The sequence below is a fragment of the Panthera leo genome, chromosome A3 (genome assembly GCF_018350215.1).
Source record: "Panthera leo isolate Ple1 chromosome A3, P.leo_Ple1_pat1.1, whole genome shotgun sequence".
Classification (NCBI taxonomy): domain Eukaryota; kingdom Metazoa; phylum Chordata; class Mammalia; order Carnivora; family Felidae; genus Panthera; species Panthera leo.
Window position 1 is genome coordinate 26,338,482 of NC_056681.1, and position 18,978 is coordinate 26,357,459.

The 18,978-nt window shown below is 49.0% G+C and overlaps 1 protein-coding gene across 5 annotated transcripts in view; it reads right to left on the reverse strand.

The window, feature by feature from the left end:
* Nucleotides 1-2,607: 2,607 nt before the first annotated feature.
* The window catches only part of ASXL1 (ASXL transcriptional regulator 1), a 75,658-nt gene continuing 59,287 nt past the window's right edge, over nucleotides 2,608-18,978 (reverse strand). For 4 of the 5 annotated variants that reach the window (XM_042931285.1, XM_042931284.1, XM_042931286.1 and 1 more), the window contains 9 exons: nucleotides 12,549-12,669; nucleotides 12,374-12,471; nucleotides 11,695-11,788; nucleotides 11,081-11,233; nucleotides 9,667-9,830; nucleotides 9,475-9,571; nucleotides 7,990-8,095; nucleotides 7,072-7,705; nucleotides 2,608-6,541 (listed from right to left, as the gene is read on the reverse strand). In XM_042931285.1, coding sequence (XP_042787219.1) covers nucleotides 3,623-6,541; nucleotides 7,072-7,705; nucleotides 7,990-8,095; nucleotides 9,475-9,571; nucleotides 9,667-9,830; nucleotides 11,081-11,233; nucleotides 11,695-11,788; nucleotides 12,374-12,471; nucleotides 12,549-12,669 — 4,386 coding nt within the window. In that variant the 3' untranslated portion in view covers nucleotides 2,608-3,622. The remainder of the gene's footprint in view (nucleotides 6,542-7,071; nucleotides 7,706-7,989; nucleotides 8,096-9,474; nucleotides 9,572-9,666; nucleotides 9,831-11,080; nucleotides 11,234-11,694; nucleotides 11,789-12,373; nucleotides 12,472-12,548; nucleotides 12,670-18,978) is intronic. The other variant, XM_042931289.1, reaches the window with a different exon arrangement.

The following is an 18,978-nucleotide window of genomic DNA, read 5'->3' on the forward strand; positions in this document are numbered from 1 at the left end:
GTTAGTCCAGGCCTTCAAACTGATGCACGGAGACAGGAGGAAGTATGGTCACCGTCAACATTTGGTTTCAAGTTATTAGTCTCCAGGGTCACAAAGCCCACTCTCCCCATCAGTTTAAACAGTGCCCACACACAAGGGCAACACAGCCGTGCCACCTCCTCTCAGGAGGCAAGCAGGCAGATGCTCTGGTCCCCGGGGCCCTTGATTTTAGGCAGGCTACTCTATGAAGCACACACATACTCCCCATCCCTCTCTCGAGCAGCTTCTGACTTCCTCTAGAGCAGGATGGACATAAAACAGTCACGATACTCACCAGGCCAGTACAATAATCGTCTCTCCGTATCCTGAAACGTTAGGTTTCCTCGTCCTTCAGATCATGAGTACAAACAGTCTCCTCTGCCAGACACCCAGTCTCTGAACTTAGGGCTGTGCACTCAGCAACTACAGTCTGAGTGTGAGGCTAGAAGCCACATGTCCGGTGAGAGGCCGCCACCCCACCCCTCAGCGCACAAGGCCCGCCTCTCCACGGCCCCCTCTGGGGCAAGGATCGGGCAGGTGGCAGGCGTCACACAGACCTCTACTCCAAGGTCAGGCAGCCACTGTCCTGCCGGGTGCAAGCTAAAAGTCCGGAGTACTCCCCGCGTGCCAGGCACTAACGACTTTACAAAGAAGGAATCGCCGTCCCCATTCTGAGGCGGGAGCGCGGGCGGAGACGGACGCTGAGACCGCACAGCCAGTAGGGGGAACAGGGCTCGCGTGCTGAACCCACCATCCTCGGCTGCCTCCTTCACGACACTCGAGACGCGATCGCAAGGTCAGGTCCCAGGCCTGCTTTCTAAAGCATTCTAAGCTCCCGCGGCCTTTAAGCGAGCCAACGGGTGCCGTGCCCCAACAGCACAAGTACACACACATCATCGCCACTAGGAGGCCGCCCAGTCACTACAGGGCCACCCAACCTCACTTCTCCACCTGCCCTTCCATCGACAGCAGCAGCACAGAACTGCAGCCTGAACTGCCCCAGGAGGTAAGCCTACCTCGACCAACTCACGGGAAACGAGCTAACGGATACACATTTTAGTCAATCTGTACTTCTGCCGTGTGTCTTTTTACTTGTGGCTTGTTTCTATACTAAGGTTGTTTCTGAGCAGCACAAACTCGTGCGTGTCAGCACTCCAGATATGTCTGGGGATGGACTGGAACGTCCTGCAGCCTGTCACCCTCAGGCCCACGCCACTAGCACCTGCTGGCTGCCCGCTATGCAGAGAGGCGCTCGTGTTTACAGATCTTTCAAGGTCAGAACTGGTCACCACCCCCCTAGGCCACCAGCCACCAGAAAGCTCTTCGGCGAGTGTGTCTCAGCAGGGCAGCTGGGATGAGCGCCCTCACTGTTCTCGTTCGATTTTGGCTTCCAGTCAAAGCAGTCACGCCCAGAGTCTAAAGACCCAGCAAAAGCGGCGAGTCTGGGCCTTCGGCACTGACCTGACAGAAGAGCTTCCAGCCCGAGGACATCAGTACTGGAGCCGGAGCTGAGGTGAAGCGAGCTGGCGTTCGCTCCTGCGGTGCCGCTTTCGCACTCCTGGCCTTCCTTTCCAGCCCGGCGGGGCGGCCACACAAGAGGACGGAGACCACAAGCGCAGGCTGTACACGTTTATTTTTCCAAAACCACAAGACATACAAGAACAGTGCTGTCCCTGGGCAGCCCCATGGACCAGACCAGTTTCTGCCTGTTGCCTAGAGGCCGCCAAAGGTCACAGCAGAAGGAAGAAGAGGATCAAACACACTTGGGCCTCTGCTCCCTGTCTTTGGTAAACAGACTCTTGAAGCTGCCAACTCGGGACTTGGCCAATACTGCATTTAAGTCACATGATTGCCAACTTCTCACTCGTGCTTCAGATGACAAAAATGCCACAGTGGATGAACCCGGGTGGGGTGGGGTGGGGTGGGGTGGGGGGAGACCTTTCGGGTGAAATGACACTTGCTGAAGTCACACCAATTTTCTACTTTACACAGAAGCACTCACATAGGGAGACCTAAGTCAAATGAGGGCTCTGAACTCTGCCACAAGTCGAGGTGTAAGAAGTAAGGCAGGAAGCAGGGTGAGGGAAGACAACTATGCAGATGTCTGCGCTGTTAATGTGTCGGGAGAGAGGCAGGCAACGAGCGTGGCTGTTTCTTCAGCAACCTGCTGTCAGAAGTACATCAGACGGAGCCCTCGGGCCCCAGCTATTGCTGAAGGTGGTAACCCCGGAGCCAGATCTGGAAAGCCTGCCTGGGGCCACCCAGGGCACTCACCCTGGACTCCAGAGCACTTAACGCCCGTGGCGGTGATTTGTCACGTACGGCAGCGAGCGGCCAGTGGGAGGTCGGAAGAGAAGAGACGTGAGGGGCGAGACACGTCTGCGCAGCTGAGCGCGGGCGGGCTGGCTGTGGCTCTGCAGGCTACAGCAGGTCCACTAGGCGACCGAGCCACGCTGGCAGATCACAAGTCAGTCACTCCACCCTCGTGTCGGGCAGCACAGCGCGCAGTGGCTCTGACACAGGTGGAGAGAAGTACACCACTTTAATGCAATGATGCCGAAGACGGAAAATAAGGGAGAGACACTTGTGTTCTCTGTACAATACATCCATTTACAGAATCGGCCAGTACTGTGTACAACATATAAATACATGATAAAACATTAGAGGTGCATAGAGCATACTTACAGAAGCCAAAAAATTCACTTTATACATCCAAGGATAAAGAGTTAAAAATATAAAAATAAGAAACACACACTGCTTTGAAATGTAAAATGACTTTCACATACACAGGTGCGTGGAGATGCCCACTCCCACGGAGTCCAAAGTGACAGGGAGGGTGTCAAGCAGAGGAATTCACCTGCCAAATATCTGGACATCTGACTTACAAGGTCTACAGATGGCATTTTAAGAGGAAAGACAACCCTATGCCCGACCCCGTTGTCCAAGCGAGTCTATTCGAGGTTCCAAAAGCTCCTGTGGGCCAGTGAATTGTACCGAGACAGGAAAGTCCCAAATTTGCTTCAGCAACAGAACCAAAGGTCAAACCGGCTCCTGTCAACTGGCCAATGCCAGAACTGTGACCCTGAGGTCAGCAGGTGCTTGGGCCCCCTGGCGGGCACTGCTGGGAGTTATTTTAACCCTGTGCTGGCTTCCCCAGCCATCAACTAACTCCCCCAGGACCAGAGTAGCAAGCAGAAGGAAACACGGCAGGGAGGGGGCAGTGGAAGACTGACATTTCTACTCAGTTCGGGTAGGTTAGTTCCCTCGATGGAGAACACAACCTTCTTTCTTCAGTTTCGAGTCCCTCTGGGTGTCAAGCAAGCTCCCCATGCCACACCAGGCTCTGTCTGCACGAGAGCTTGAGTTGGCCAGCCGGCCTCGGGCGGCCCAATGAGCTGCCCCGCGGGAAGCCCTTGCAGCAAGACCAGCAGAGTTGGTAAGCGACAGAGGGGCCTTAGCACTACAAGTTTTAGGGAGGGGCAAGAGTGCTCTTGCCTAGAGAAACAGAGTCTGTTATATCAAGGGGTTCTGTACACAGATGGAAGATCAATCATTATCAAAATACACACACTAACTATACAACTTTTCCCATGGCCATAATTTATTATCTCACCACAAGGCACAATACACAGAGCTTTGAGGGTCCAATACAGTCATCGTGACAGAACGCACCACAGCCCTGACACATGATCATGGCTTTCAGGCTGCACGCACACTGGAGCGAGATGCTTTCCACCGTGCTGCTGTCGGTGAACATCTGCAAGGAAAGTGATGCACTGTGGCTCGCACCAAAGTTTGCTTTGTGGCTCAGCTGCACCACACTTCCAGCAAGGCCTTTGGGAAAGGTGGGGGAGCTCGAGGAATAATTAAAGCTGGTGGAACTTAGCTGGAGTTTGGAAAGCTTCCCATAAAATGCCTGCTTGATATTGAGTTGGGAGGGGATGGAGGAAGGCTCCAGAGGCTGACCAGGCCCTTTCCCAGGCTCTCGGGGTAATTTCCAGAAGGGCAGGTCAAGAACAAAGGGCATCCCTTGCAAGTGATCCACCAGCTCCCGAGGACCAGGCCCAGCTGCGTTCCTGTTCTCTGCATTTGCCTTGAGAGGACCGCCCCCAAAAGTCTTCTCGTTCTTGACACCACCAAGAGAGGCAGGCGGTGGCCTCGGAGCCCAGTCTTCCCTGGCAGTCTGTACCCCACCGGACACAGAGTTTTTGCTTGGCCCCAACTTCCTACTGGGAAACCCAGGAGGGGCATCAGCGGGCAGTGGCGTCGGCTCCACGGGTCTGGGGCGCTGAAGGGCCGCGGCCTCATTCCTAGGGCCAAAGAGCTTCTTCCCTTGACCTCCAGCACCATTCTGATTACCCAGGGCCTGACCTGTCTGATCGGGATCCAAGGAGATCACGTTTGGAGATGAGAAACAAGGGACTCTCGAGGTAGTGAGATTTCCTGGACTTCTGCCTGGGGCAGCATTTGAATTACTGCGCTGGGACAGGTCACGGGCTTCCTTCCGATCTTCCACACTAACGGGAGAGAACTGCTCTTTGGAATCCACTTCTTCCACTTTCCCAGAGGCAGCCATCAACTTTGTCACTGGATACAGGGAGTCTAAACTTGGGGCTGTCTTGGCAATCTTCTGGGGAGCTCCAGGAGCCCGGGTGGGTTCCAGCCTGGCAAGACCAGTGCTCACTTCACGGATCTCAGGTAGAAGCAGCTCCTTTGAAGCTCTTAAAGAACGGGGGCTGGTCTTGCTACCTGCACAGCTGTTTACCAAAGGGTCCTGCAAAGATCCCACTCCCAGGGAGCTGCCGTGGCCCTGCTCTTTCATAAGCGGGAGTCGTGGGGATTCAGGTTTGCTACTGCCTTGGGCTGGAGGAAGAACCTTCTCTAGGGGTAAGTGACCCTGCAGCAACTGCATCACGAGTGGGTTAGTGGCCTCCATGGAGGACCCAGGCCTGCCCAGCAATGTGGGCCTTGACTGGTACTCAGTACTGGCCAGCAGCAGGGAATCTGGAAACTTTTGGGGAACTGCACATACACGAGACACCCAGCTCTGAGGAGGAGCCATGCTGTCTGTCCTCATAACCAGACTCCGATCACCATTCACCTTGGAGAGTGAGGCAGAGTGGTTCCAATCGTGTTTCTCATCCGTGTCCGCCACCAAGGCTCTCTTCACCACTGTGGCCTCACTGGGGTCGGCCTCGCTGCTGTCCTCAGACAGGTGGCCTTCAAAGTCAGAGGCCGTGTCTGTGGACTCGCCGTGAGGACTTAGTGCTTCAGACTCTCCATTGATCTTCAATTTCTCACCTGCCACCGGTTTGCGGTGGCCACCAGCACTGTCAGCACACCCTTGCAACGGCACCGTCCAGACCAAAGAGAAGTGCTCCGGGGGAACTAGCCCCTCCTCAGTCAACTCCCCAGCTGACACAGGAATGAGGGGGGCAGCTTTCTCCCATTCTTCCACAGCCTGGGGCTCAGCAGATGGGACACGTCCTCTGGAGTCTGGTTCAGGCCGTCCGACCGCCTCATCATTTGACAGGCCGGGCACCCAAGGAGCAGCACCATCAGAGACGAGGGCCTCAGTTGTCAGGTTTTCTTGTCTAGTAGCACTTTCCCTCGTGGGTGAGCATGAATCACCAAGTCCTAATTCATCATCACATTGTCTGTCCTGCAGGCAACCAGCCAAAGACAACTCAGTGGTGGAAGTGGGGGTCACATTCACAGGATGCTTCATGGTGGGGTCACTGTCATGGTCAAGGGTCTGGCCAGGTCCTCCTTCCAGTACAACACCCCCTGCTAGAGACTGCACAGGATCATTCTCTCGGAGAAGAGAGGGTCCTCGATCCTCATTATCGCTTTCCCGGGAAGTGGTACCAGACTCACGTTCAGTTCTAACATCTAGATGCAACGCAGGTTGCTCAACTAATCTCTCTGGTACTGGGGTTCGGGAGGACAGTGGGGGCAGAGCCTGGCACGGCTGGTCCCCGGTGGGAGCAATGGGGAGCTGGGAGGCATCTTCCAGACCACTTGTGAGGACATCTGGAAGCCTCCGTAGCGGGCAGCTCTCCTCCTTTCTGAGAGCGATCGGGTCCTCTCTCCTGGCTCTGGACACGGCAGACCCAGCCTGGATATGCTCCCCGTTTAGAGAACAAGGCGGCAGTAGTTGTGTTCGCTGTAGATCTGCCGCACACTCTCCAGGGGTGCTCGGGGCTCCGCGGGGCTCAGGGTGGCCACGGGCCTCACCACCATCACCACTGCCGCCGCCTCTGCCACCTCCCTCATCGGTGGCCCCGCCGCCACCTCCACCCGGGCCACCCCCCCCTCCGATGGCAGTGGTGGCCGCCTCTCGATGACAGTGGTGGCCTCTCGCCCCTCGGACTTGCAGAGCACGGGCTTTAATGTCTGCGAGGGTCCTGGCACCAGTCCAGCCCCGGCAGGAGGACTCCGTGATGGGGACGATGCGGGGGCATATCTGGTAAGTGGGCTGACCTTTAACCACCCAGGGTGGTTTGATACGTGAAAGTTGAATCTGCAAGAGAAGAATTGGAAGACAGTTTTATCGACTGGGTGGCCTGACCTAGCAACTGTAAGGCTAAACTGGGATTCTAGTAGCTTAGGAGCCATGGCCTAAAGAATCAAATAATTTTCTTTACAAATGAAATAATGGTGGTAAAATGGCTGTCCGTGACACCACCCCATTCTGAGAAGATTCAGCTCCAGGGCTGTTGTATGCCATGCTTCTAAATTTAATTTCTGGTGGGACTGTGTGAGTCACTGCACAAAGAATCTACCACCACCTAATAAAAGATTTAAAAACCCCAAAGGATTCTGACCTCCAGAGATAACTTCAACAGAGTAACAAAGAAGTGAGGAAGAAAAGAACCTTATCCCCCTGACTACCAGTCAGTCTCAAGAATGGTTCTCTGGCAGAGGGCTCTACGCTCGTGTAATTAACACGACGGCCCAGAGCCTTCCATCTCTACAAAGGGGCTCTGCACATCTCCTGGCCCTCAAAGGGATCCTGGCTCCAGGACAGCCAGGAATCAAACAGCCTCCTACCCGGATGGGCGGGACTTTGGGCTCCTCTTTGGTGGGCTGTGGCTTCTCGGTGTGAACACTTTCAATTGTGTTACGAAAGGACTGACGGTCTTCAAGCCGGGGCTTCTTTTCGGGAAAGGACGCAGAGGCCGCCTGCTCAAAGGACTTCCTCTTCTGATCCTTGGGCTCCTGAGCCGCAGTCTCCTGAGGCAGGCTGGGAATCCTGTCTGGAGACGCGGAAGCACGTGCCAGGTCGCCTGGATCGGTCTGGGTCCGGGAAGCCACAGGCTGGGTCAGGAATTCGGGATTCTCTGGGTCAGGTGCTGCAGAGGCCATGCCAGGCAGATGGGGGCCGCCCGCCTCTGCTGAGTCGCTCTTAGCCTCCCCGTCCTTGTAGAGGGGGATGTCTGGTACCACAGACTGTGTGTCTTTAGCAACCGCTGCTTGTTCTGGTTCCTGCTTTTTGTAAAGATTCCTTCTGGCTCTAGTTCGGAGATCCGGCCGAGAGCGTTTCTTGAAATGCCCATCTCGCTGCCGGGTAGCTGGACCACGCTGTGGCCGCACTGATTCTCCTGGGACACGCAAGTCACTCTTGATTTCAGCCTCCTCGTGGCCCACGTTCTGATGCAATGACTCTTCTTTGGTCAAACCCAATCTGCAAACCAAATTCATACCATCAGTTACAGGGCAGAGAGGACATGCCTATTTTATTCTAGATGTTAGATATCTCAGAACAAAATAAATCTGCATGGTCCATAATACCAACCATAGAAAAATGTATTATCAGCTTTCTCAAGAGTGGCATTAAGCTAAGTGAGCCTAGCAAGCCACTGCCTTCAACCTGTCCTCACCCCACACACTGGTATGCACAACTTCGAGAGTATTTGTTTCTCTGCCCTCCAAAGCCCAGACCAGGACTCACAGCACCGAGGGCCTTACTTCTGTCCATAGTAGTCTTCAAAGAACTTTTCTTTCCACTGTTCCACTTTCTTTTCCTTCTCCATTTCCTGTCGGATCCTGACTTGCATCTCATGAGTGAATTCGCCTAAAGAGAAATAAAGCTTTTTGAGTGTGTGCATTCAGGATATTAATGTCTATCTTAGGGAAAGGTAAATCCTGCAATTCCACCACATCAGGACTTTTCAAAATACACATGACTTTGGTTTCAGTGTGGAGATCTTTTTTTTAACCCTATCTTCTTCATGCTGGTTTCTGTCTCCTCCAGAGCCACACCATGTTCTCACTCATGACAGAACTAACATGTCTATTACTAGGGAAATTTATTCTTCCCACAGATAATCAAGTCATTCAACAGCAAAGCAACACATGGATCAAAAAAGCAAAACAGAAACAAATAAAAGAACCATTCTTACTCCCTGTGCAGAAAAAAAGTTAACAGGGCAGGCCTGACCGCTTATCTTTGGAAAGGCCTGCTTACAAGGTTGGCCCTTGGCTGACATCTGGGAACTTGGATTTCAGGAGGGTTCCCACCCCCGCTAACTGACATGAATGGCTCACTGTGCCTAAACTGTTTATGCAAACAAGACGGTTTATGGCAAGCACCTGCTTTCCTTCAGGGAATCTGGAATGTAGTTATGTGCCAGGCAGAGGCTTCCTACATGATCAGCTCCAAGTAAAAAAAAAAAAAAAAAACAAAAAAAAACAAAAAAAAAAACCTAGGTACCGAGTCTCCAACAAGCTTCCCCAGCAGATCACATTTCACATGTGCTGTCAACAGCTCACTGCTGGGAGAACTGAGCGCATCCTGTGTGACTCCTCTGGGAGCACTCTGTAAGCTTGCGCCTGGTTTCCCTGGATTTCACTACAAGCGTCTTTTCCTTTTGCTGACTTTGCTCTGTATTCCTTCACTGTGATAAATCACAGGCACGAGTACAGCTATATGCGAAGTCCCATGAGTCCCTAGTAGGACTACATGCAGAGTCCTATGAGTCCTCCTAGTGAATCATCAAACCCAGAGGGAGTCTTGGGGACCTCCCAGCACACTCCCCGTGCAGCTCTCCCATGAAACTAAATTAAGAGAAGCTGACAATCACTTCAAGTGGCAATGTCCAAAAAGAGCTCAGTGTATAGGTCAAGGCCATGGTGCACTTTCCTCCACCCATCTAGACAATGTCAGGATTACCAGAAAGACAGGAGTTGAAAGTTTTAATGATGCTGACGTGGTGGATATATACACACAACACGGCAAAAGCCCAAACACCCTGTACCTTCTTTAAAGCTATAGGGCACATTAACGCTCACCACATTCATTAGTAGTGCAAGGAAAGCCTACCTTACACTGAATACTCCCTTGAAGAAAAAGAAGAGACTGGTGAAAAATGAATGTCTGGGTTTTAAATACCAAGGACAAGCGACACCACACACGGCAGGCGCCTCTCAAGCCGTCTGAGAACGTCTACTCACCGTCAGCCAGGCGTTCGCGCCAGCTCTGAGCCGCATGAGTGAAGAATTCGTTATTCAGTGCGCTGCTGCTGAGACGCAATAGGCCATCTGTTCCCACCTAGGGGGATCGAGGTGAAAAGCACAATAAAGAAACTCAGAGAGAGAACAGAAGCCCACCCAGAGGGAAGCAAAGAGGAGGCCGCCCCTCTGCACCTGTCTGTCCACTTCTGGCAGGAGGAAGAGGAGCTGCTGTTGGAAGTGGGCTGGCAGGGCATGGAAGGTCCGAGAGTTTATCAAGGCCCGGAGGTTGGTGTTGACAAGAATAGACCCAGGCGTCTCAAAATCTATCTCTTCCCCTCTGTTGCGCTTCATCTGACCTGTGATTGCAAAGCAGTGAGAAGCAAGGTACAGATTTTCAACTTTTCAAAGCGAAGGAACAAATGTCAACTGAGGGAGAACATTTACCGGCAGCACCCAAACTACACGGAACTGATCCGCACATACATCCAGGCCGCCCTAACCTGCACGTCACAATCACTCTGTCCAGGTCACTGATGTTGCCACCAAACCTAAGAGAACGCTTGGGCTTGCATCCTCAGACGAGACTCTGTGCCGTGCTGGGACACAGGCTGAAAGGGACACTCTTCCCACAGAGAAGCAGGCAGGGGGCAGGCTGCGAGCTTCCCTCCAAAGCTGGAGAACAGGCTCCACAAAGCCAAGTGGAGACATGATGGCGGTTGTCTGAAAGTGAATCTACTGAGTGTCCTACAGACGACTCTGCAGACGCCTTCCCTCAACGGGACGGAGAGAGGTGATCTCCACACGGCAAAGTACTAAGGGCCGTTTAAAGCCGCTGAGCTGTCAATCTCTCTCACAGAAGCGTCAGCAAATGTCACTTGTATTTGAGAAAATCACTAAGAATAGAGACTCATGAGACCTTAAGGTTAAGCACTGCGGAGGAGTTGGAAGAGCAGCAAGACAACAAACCCAGGTCCCACTTGGGCAACGGTTTAGTCGAATTTTCAGAAGCCAAGGCGACTTAGTCTTCTTAATGGTTTCATGTGGCCCGTCTACAAATAACCAGCATGTGGGCTCTGAGAAGTAAATTCAGAAATCGCAAACAGCATAGTGGCCTTGCAAATAGCCTGTAGCCCTCCCGAGGGGTGGGAGGAGCACTCCAAATTCAACACAGGCCTCCTTCCGCAACATGCTGACTAGGCTACAAAAAGGGGTCCTGACCGCAACTCTGGGTGCTGAGAACAAACGTGACAGGATGCTACCCAAGAAAGAAAATAGATGCTGGAATTCTTCCCTGAGAAGCTCAAAAGCAATTTTCACTCACTCCAACACTTGCTAAGCAGCACCACGGCAGGCACGGGCCACGCCCTTACAGGGACATACATGGAACAATGTGGCGTCACCTCTGCCCACAAGGAGTTCTCTCTAGTCTAGCAGAGATCTACACGTGCAATAACCAAAATACGAGGTTTAAAAAAAAAAAAAATTAGAGGTCCACCCAAGAAATCAAAATAAACTGGTACAGGAAGTGGAACAGAAGATGTCCTCTCCTCACTAGGCCTGCAGGGGCCCCCTTTACAGGCAGAGAAATGAGTGCCAAGCCACTCACCTGTGGCCGGCTTCCGGAAGCCTCTCAGGAGCGGGGCAGGGTCCCGGGCGACCTCGGCCTGGCCACGAGTAGCAGCGCTGCCCAGGGCCAGAGAGCCGCTGCTGCTGCTGGACGGGCTGCCGCTCTCGCCATCGGCGTGGCGGCCCGAGAACCCTGAAGGCACAGCATTCCACTGGTCAAAAGCATCACCCGCCGCGCCCAGGGCTCTCAGACAAGCCTACTTCTCCCAGCTCTCCCTGAGACACTGCCAGCAATAGCGGGTGCTTCCGTGGCCCAATCTTGGGCTGTCAGAGATCACCACCGCATGGTCTGGCTTTATGGTATCACGAAAGAATGCCAAACCGCCATCTTCATCTGCACAGCACTGCACCTTTACCAAGCACCTGCACACTCCTTCATCGGACCCTCGTGCCGCCCTGGGAGACCAAAAGGCGGTGTGCACGGCAGAGCTCAGCACCGGAACCTAGCTCAGGCCTCACCACCACAGCGTGCTGCCCACCAGGAGGGCCTCTTGCCTCGACGGGCACCGTACCACCTAGGTCAGACACTGCTGCCAGACGGAGGCAGGCCCCAAGACCTGAGGAAGGAGCATCATATCACAAGGTTGCACATACCTGATGCAGATTCCACGTGGGCCCCGTTTACCTTCAGAGGAGTCAGAACAACTCGAGGCAGCATCACCCCAGTCTTTTTCTTTTGCTTGTTTGCCTGTATCGCCGAGGGATTACAAAAGGAGCCCGAGTCACCTGCAGGGCCACAAGAGTGGTCCCTCTCCACCACGTTTCCACCCACCATCTCGTACAACAGAGTTCATATATTCAACCAGCTCAGGCATGTGATGGGGGAGCGGCACTGACTCGTGTTACTGAGCCGTGGCCAGCACCTTGCCAACTACCACTCCAGGCCGAGTGTACTGTATTGTTACCCTGTTTTACAGATAAGGAATTTGCCCAAGGTCCCAAAGCTGGTGAGCGGCAGGGCCATAATTCCAAGTGCTGACTCCCAAGCTCATTTGCTCCCCACTCTACACTGTGCCTTCCCCGTCCCAGATATTCCTGTGTTTGTCAGAAGTAGGAGGCAAACTATATTATCTGTGGTAATGAAGAAAAACAAACCACTCTGCTCTCAGATCCACAGCCCACTTTTCCTATGGCCCACTCTGAACTGTACCAACAGGTGAAGACCAAACTGATTTGCTCCACTCTCCCTACACGCTCACAGTTAACACAGAAGAGTCCTATCTCCTGCCTGGCCCCAACTAGCCCCAGCCTAGCCACCAACTCTCCTCCCTACCTGTGAGGAAGCTCTGTAGCTGTCCCTAGGATTGGAAAGAGGCCGGCTCTGAGATTCTGCAGAACAGGATGCGTTCGAAGACGTTTCATCAAGAGAAACTGGAAGAGGGGGAAGTGAAGGTTAGTCTCTAGCAAGCTGCCTGCAGCTCCTGGCCCATCCTGTGAAGGGTACTTACCATCGTTTTCACCACTCACAGTGCTGGCTTCGTTAGACCCACAGCTCTCCGCGTCGGCTGTGTCCTCTGGCTCCTCTCCCTCCACTGCAGCCGGACTGCGAGACCACTGCAGGGCATCCTTCTGTGACAGCAAGGCACAACTCAGGTGAGCAAAACCCGACAGATGCTACAGGCACAGCAGTCACTCCTAAATGCGCACTGCTTTTGGAGAAGAGAGATTTAGAATACTGATAAGTTCCTATCCCGTTCTAACTGACCTCTTTCTCTGCAAGTTCTTTTCATACGTGCGTCACGAAAGTCAGACACAATTTCATGTTCACTCACTCATTAAACATTTATGGGGTGCCCCCTATAAGCTACACCATGCTAGTTCCTGGTGGGGGGTGGTGTATAAGGAGGGAGAATCAGGGTCCTGCCCTCAAGGAACTCAAAGGAGTAGGAAAGAAAATGAAATCTACTACAATACAAAGCACAGCAACAGACGTACAGAGAGAGCTGGGGCAGTCCGGAAGAGGGGACACCTAACTCAGTGAGCCGGAGGAAAGACGGCACGGAGGTAAGGCCTGCAGGGAGATGTGTCTCTTAAGCTGAGTTTTAAAAGTTAAACTAGCATTAAGCTAGCAGGTGGATGGTTTGGCAGTAGGAGACAGGAGGGAGAAGATTCCAAATGCAAGGAAAGCACAGATTTCAACAAGCACCTGGAGGACTAGGTGCATAAGGCTTAAGAGCGAGCAGCCAGGTAAATGATGAGACGCTGTGCTGCGGGACCAAGATTCTGACTACCTGTGAGTCTCTGAAGGGCGCTGAGAGGGGCACGATGTGAGCCGCAGGAATTTCGTTCTGGCAACGATGGGAAGTCTGCAGGCAGGAAGAGGACTTGGGACTGTGGTGAGGCCCAGGGAAAGTGCTGGCCACCTAAACCATGAGTTCAAGGAAAGCAGGCCAGAGTGCAGGAGAGCTCCACTCCTGATTTATTCTCCTAATGGAGAACAGGCTCTGTGGCAGTCTTAGTTCAACTCCACCGCCAACCCAGGGAACACCAAGGGGCCACCTTCCACCTCACAATTAGGAAGGACTCTGAATGAATACTGGGGGCTGAGGAGAGGAGGAACAGAGATACATCAGGACAAGGAGGTCTTCTTCTTTAAATAAAGTGTGTGAAGAAGAGCAGATAAAATCATGATTCTACCTCTTACAAATACACCAGAAATTTATAAAGGAAAGCTACACAATTCTAACTCATCAATTTCATGGGTCCCTTGACCCCTTGTATTAAATCTTCATCATTTCCATTAATTTAAGCCAAAATCATGTTGCCTTAAATTAATAAAAAAGAAAATGGCATGTTAGATCTTTATTTCTTTTCCTGCCAGCTCTAAATGCTCCTCAGAATCAAAAGCTAAAGAATATTTTTAGTGTTAATCTTGGAATTATGCTTAATGGCTGCCATGTGCATAGAATGATGAACCAAACCTGCTCTTTGAGTCTCACGAGCAAACGAAGATAATAAATCAAGGAGGTCTGTTACAAGGGCAAAACTGACCCCAGAACTCCAGTTCTAGTAAGTGTGAAGGAATCGTGCCTACATTCTTGGTGAGAGTGAAAATGGTATCAAAGGTTCATGTGCTACCAGAGGGAGAGTAAGCCGTAAACGAAAATCTAAAGTCCTCTTAACCCAACGCTTCCATTTCTAAGACTACACAGGACATGAAAAGCATGAATCCTTAAAAAGAGAAAGTCAATCAATTGAACTACATTAAAATTAAGATCCTTTATTCCACAAAAAACACCATTAATGAAGTAAAAAGGGCAAACTACCTACAGAGTTGGAGAAGATACAACCAATAAAGAACATGTATCTAGATTACATAAATCAAGAAGAAAACAGAACCCAGGAAAAGAGTAGGCAAAAGACCATGAATTAAAGCACTGTCCCAAATAGGATATCCAAATGAACAACATTCACACATAAACCTCTTTAACCTCACTAACAATAAGGAAAACACATTATAATGCAAATTAAGGCCACAATGAGATATCAACACACCCATAAGAATGGCTAAAATGAAAGTTAACCATACCAAGGAGTGTTAATGAGGATGAGGAATGGGCACAATGAAAACTGATCCAACCATCTGAGAATAGTTTGGCATTATGGGCACAGTTGAAGGTACAAACATCCCACAACACAGCAATGTCAGTCCTACATGTGATTCTCTAGAGAAATGCGCGCGCGCGCACACACACACACACACACACACACACACACACACACACGCCGTGAAGCAGATCCAGTGTTCATAGCAGCAACATTTGTAACCTGGTCTATAAATAACCAAAATGCCCATCATCAGTAGAATCAAAACATGGTAGTATACAATGAAAAATGAATGAACTACCGCCACTACAACAATATGGATGAATTTTAAAAACAAAATGTTGAATGAAAGAAGCCAGTCACAAAAGAGAGCACACTGTAATGACTCCATTTGTAAGAAGTTCCAAAAACAGGCAAAAATAAAACTACACTGTTGGGGATGCAAACACAGGTGGGAAACAATAAGGAAAAACAAAAATAGAACTTCTAAAAAGGACAGTAGCTACTACCTTTGAGGGGAAGAAGGGAGCTGTGAGTGGGAAAGGGTTCTGGGGGCTGCTGGCCACGCTTGATGTCTTGATCTGTGTGGCAGTTACAAGGATGTTTACTTTACAACATTCATCAAGCTGAACATTTATGTTGTAAGCAGTTTACTCTTATATTTCTACAATAAAAAAGTTTTAAAACAAAAAATAATTCCAGTATTTCCATCAAGGAACACTACCATAGTCATTTGAAATAAAGCTGCAGGGTATTTAATGACAAGAAATGATGATACAGCAAGTGAATTAAGCAAATCCATATGGTATGATTCCATCACCTGTTTTTAAAAAAATTGTGTGAATGTGTTTGCATAAACAAAAGACAAGAACAATGATATTAATGATATTCCTTACATATGTTAGTCATCGCTACCTCTAGGTGGCAGAGTTGTAAGGACTTTCTTTTTGACACGAGGTATTTTCTACAATTAATGTATACTGGCTTTTGTGATCAAGAAAATAACATTAAAAAAGAAAAATTATAATGCTAAATGCTTCTCTGGAAAGTAAGTCACTAAAAGCTAATTTCCTTTCCAGAGGCCCTAGAGTCTAGGGGAACCTAGTGTTGATTACAAATCTCATTAATTAAACAAACAGAAATACTGCCCATTTGTTTGCAATTCAAGCTACCATCCCAAGTTTCTAAAGCCATATTTTCTGTAAAATGCAAACAGAACAACTTTTAAGAAAATGAAAGATTAGCAATTCTAATTCTGCCTTTTTAAAAATCCTTAATCTTTCCATTTTATAAACTCTACACGTTTGACACCATAACTTTCCAAACATTAACTGTAGATGTCTGACAAAAATGAAATGGGCTGAGAATTACAGGCATCAGATAATATGCCTTAGGACTCAAGACTGTTTTGTTTTTTTGTTTTTGGGTTTTTTTTTTTTCACAAGGATATTTTCTATCAAGAAACTGTGTTTAAAGAAATTAACAGGGGCGCCTGGGTGGCGCAGTCGGTTAAGCGTCCGACTTCAGCCAGGTCACGATCTCCCGGTCTGTGAGTTCGAGCCCCGCGTCAGGCTCTGGGCTGATGGCTCGGAGCCTGGAGCCTGTTTCCGATTCTGTGTCTCCCTCTCTCTCTGCCCCTCCCCCGTTCATGCTCTGTCTCTCTCTGTCCCAAAAATAAATAAAAAACGTTGAAAAAAAAAAAAAAAAAGAAATTAACAGGTAATAAGTGATCCTTCACTGAAACCTGAATACTAAAAATGTTACGAAAGCAGGATGCCTGGATGGCTCAGTCAATTAAGCATCCAACTCTTGATTTTGGCTCAGGTCATGACCTCAGGCTCATTAGATCGAGTCCCATGTCAGGCTCTGTGCTGACAGCAAGGAGCCTGCTTGGGATTCTCTCTCTCCCTCTCTTTCTCTCTGCCTCTCCCGTGTGTGCACGCATATGCTTGCTCTCTCAAAATAAATAAGTAAACATTTAAAAACAAAAAATGTTATGAAAGGGGCGCCTGGGTGGCTCAGTTGGTTGAGTGTCCAACTCTTGATTTTGGCTCAGGTCATGATCCTAAGATTGTGGGATCAAGCCCTGCATCAGGCTCCACACTGAGCATGGGACCTACTTAGGATTCTCTCTCTCTCTCTCTCTCTCTCTCTCTCTCTCTCTCTCTCTGTCTTTCTCTCTCTCCCCCCCACCCGCCCCATCCCTCTCTGTCTCTCCTGTCTCTCCTCTCTCTCCTGTCTCTGTCTCTTTGTCTCTGTCTTTCGCTCTGTCTTTCTGTCTCTCTCAGCACCTGGGTGACTCAGTTGGTTAGGCATCTGACTTCGGCTCAGGTCATAATCTCATAGTTCAAGAGTTCGAGCCCCACGTCGGGCTCTGTGCTGACGGCTCAGAGCCTGGAGCCTGCTTCTGATTCTGTGTTCCCTCTCTCTCTGCCCTCCCCCTGCTCATGCTCATGCTCTGTCTCTCAAAAATAAACATTAAAAAATTAAAAAAAAAAAAAAAAAAGATTCTCTCCCTCTCCCCCACTCTCTCTCTAAAAAAAAAAAAAAAAAAAAGTTATAAAAGACAATATTGGGGTATTTAAATGTGACTGCATAGTACATAGAGCAAGGCTGCAATAATGTTACATTTTCTGAATATGATAACTGCATTGCATTTTAATATACGGGAATGTTCTTGGATCAATGTATACACCCTGTGTGTCCTTTCTCTTACTTTTTAAAATGAGGTATAATTTACACAGTAAAACACATATCTTACGTATATTTTCTGATGAGTCTGACAAATGCATATCAAGATACAGAACATGTCCAACATCCCTAAAAGTTCCTTTGTGCCCCTTCCTAGCCAACCCCAACTCTACATTGCCTCTCCCACCCACTGACACAATTATTATTCTTATTTCTATCACCAAAAATTACTTTTGCCTGTTCGTGGTCTTCATGGAAACAGAATCATACAGTACATATTCTTTTGTCCCTGGCTTCTTTTGCTCAGTCTAATGTTGATGAAATTCATCCGTGTGGCCACAGGCATCAGGTCATTATTTGTTATTACAGAGTAGTGGTCATATACAACCATGTGTCTATCTATTCTCTCATCAAAGGACATCAGCATTATTTCCAGATTTTGGCAATTATTAATAAAGCTACCACAAACATTCTTGCACACCCCTTTTTCTGGACAGGTTTTTTATCTCTTGTGAGTAAATATTCAGGAACAGAATTGCTTGGTATGGGATGAATGATTAAAAAGAAAAACAACTTCCAGACATTTCCACAGATTTCCACTCCCAGCAGCACTGTATGGAGTTCCAGACCCTCCACATCCTCACCATTTGGGTCATCAATCTTACTTTAGCCATGCTGGTGGGATGCAGTGGTACCTCACTGTGGTTTAAGTTTTTCATTTTTCTAATGACTAAAGACATTGAACACTTTTTTATATGCTATTGGCCATTCTCATATCTTCCTTTTTGAAGTGTCTGTTCAAGTCTTTTGCTCATTTTTAAATTGAGTTGTCTTTTTGTTATAGCTGTAGGAATTCTTTGTTCCAGATACTTTTAAATACTGATCATGAGCATGTGTTACTTTTACAAATACATTTTAAACACTTTCATTTGGAAATAATTTTGTATATACAAAAAAGCTGAAACAGTAAAAACAGCACAAAGAATACTTGCCTATACTTTTTACCCATATTCACCTCCTAACACAAATAAGGGTTTTTAAAACATGGAATGTATGAGGGCACCTGGATGGCTCAGTTGGTTAAGCATCCAACTCCTGATTTCAGCTCAGGTCATGATCTCACAGTCGTGAGATCAAGCCCCAAGTTAGGCTCTGCTAGAGCCTGCTTAAGATTCTCTCTCTCTCTCTCTCTCTGCCCCTCCCCTGCCCACTCTTGCTCTCTTCCAAATAAACAAACAAACAAGTAAACAAACAAAAAAACAATAATAATAAATAAAATAAAAACACGGGAAGTGTATTAGTTTGGCAAGGCAACTAGAAAAGAGGCTAATGGTGAAAATAATAATAAATAAATAAACCTGAATATTTTCCCATAAGTCAGATATTTTATTTTTTTAATTTTTTTTTAAAGACTCTCTACCCCCAACATGGGGCTTAAACTTACAACCTCAAGATCAAGAGTCGCACTCTACCAACTAAGCCAGCCTGGTGCCCCAAGTCAGAGTTTAAAAAAATAAAAGGCACCGTGAATATAACAAGCCCCAAACATGAATAAAATGGAACACTAAAATTTAAACTGATGAGGTTTTGGGGCGCCTGGCTGGCTCAGTCAGAAGAACAATGCAACTCTTGATCTCAAGT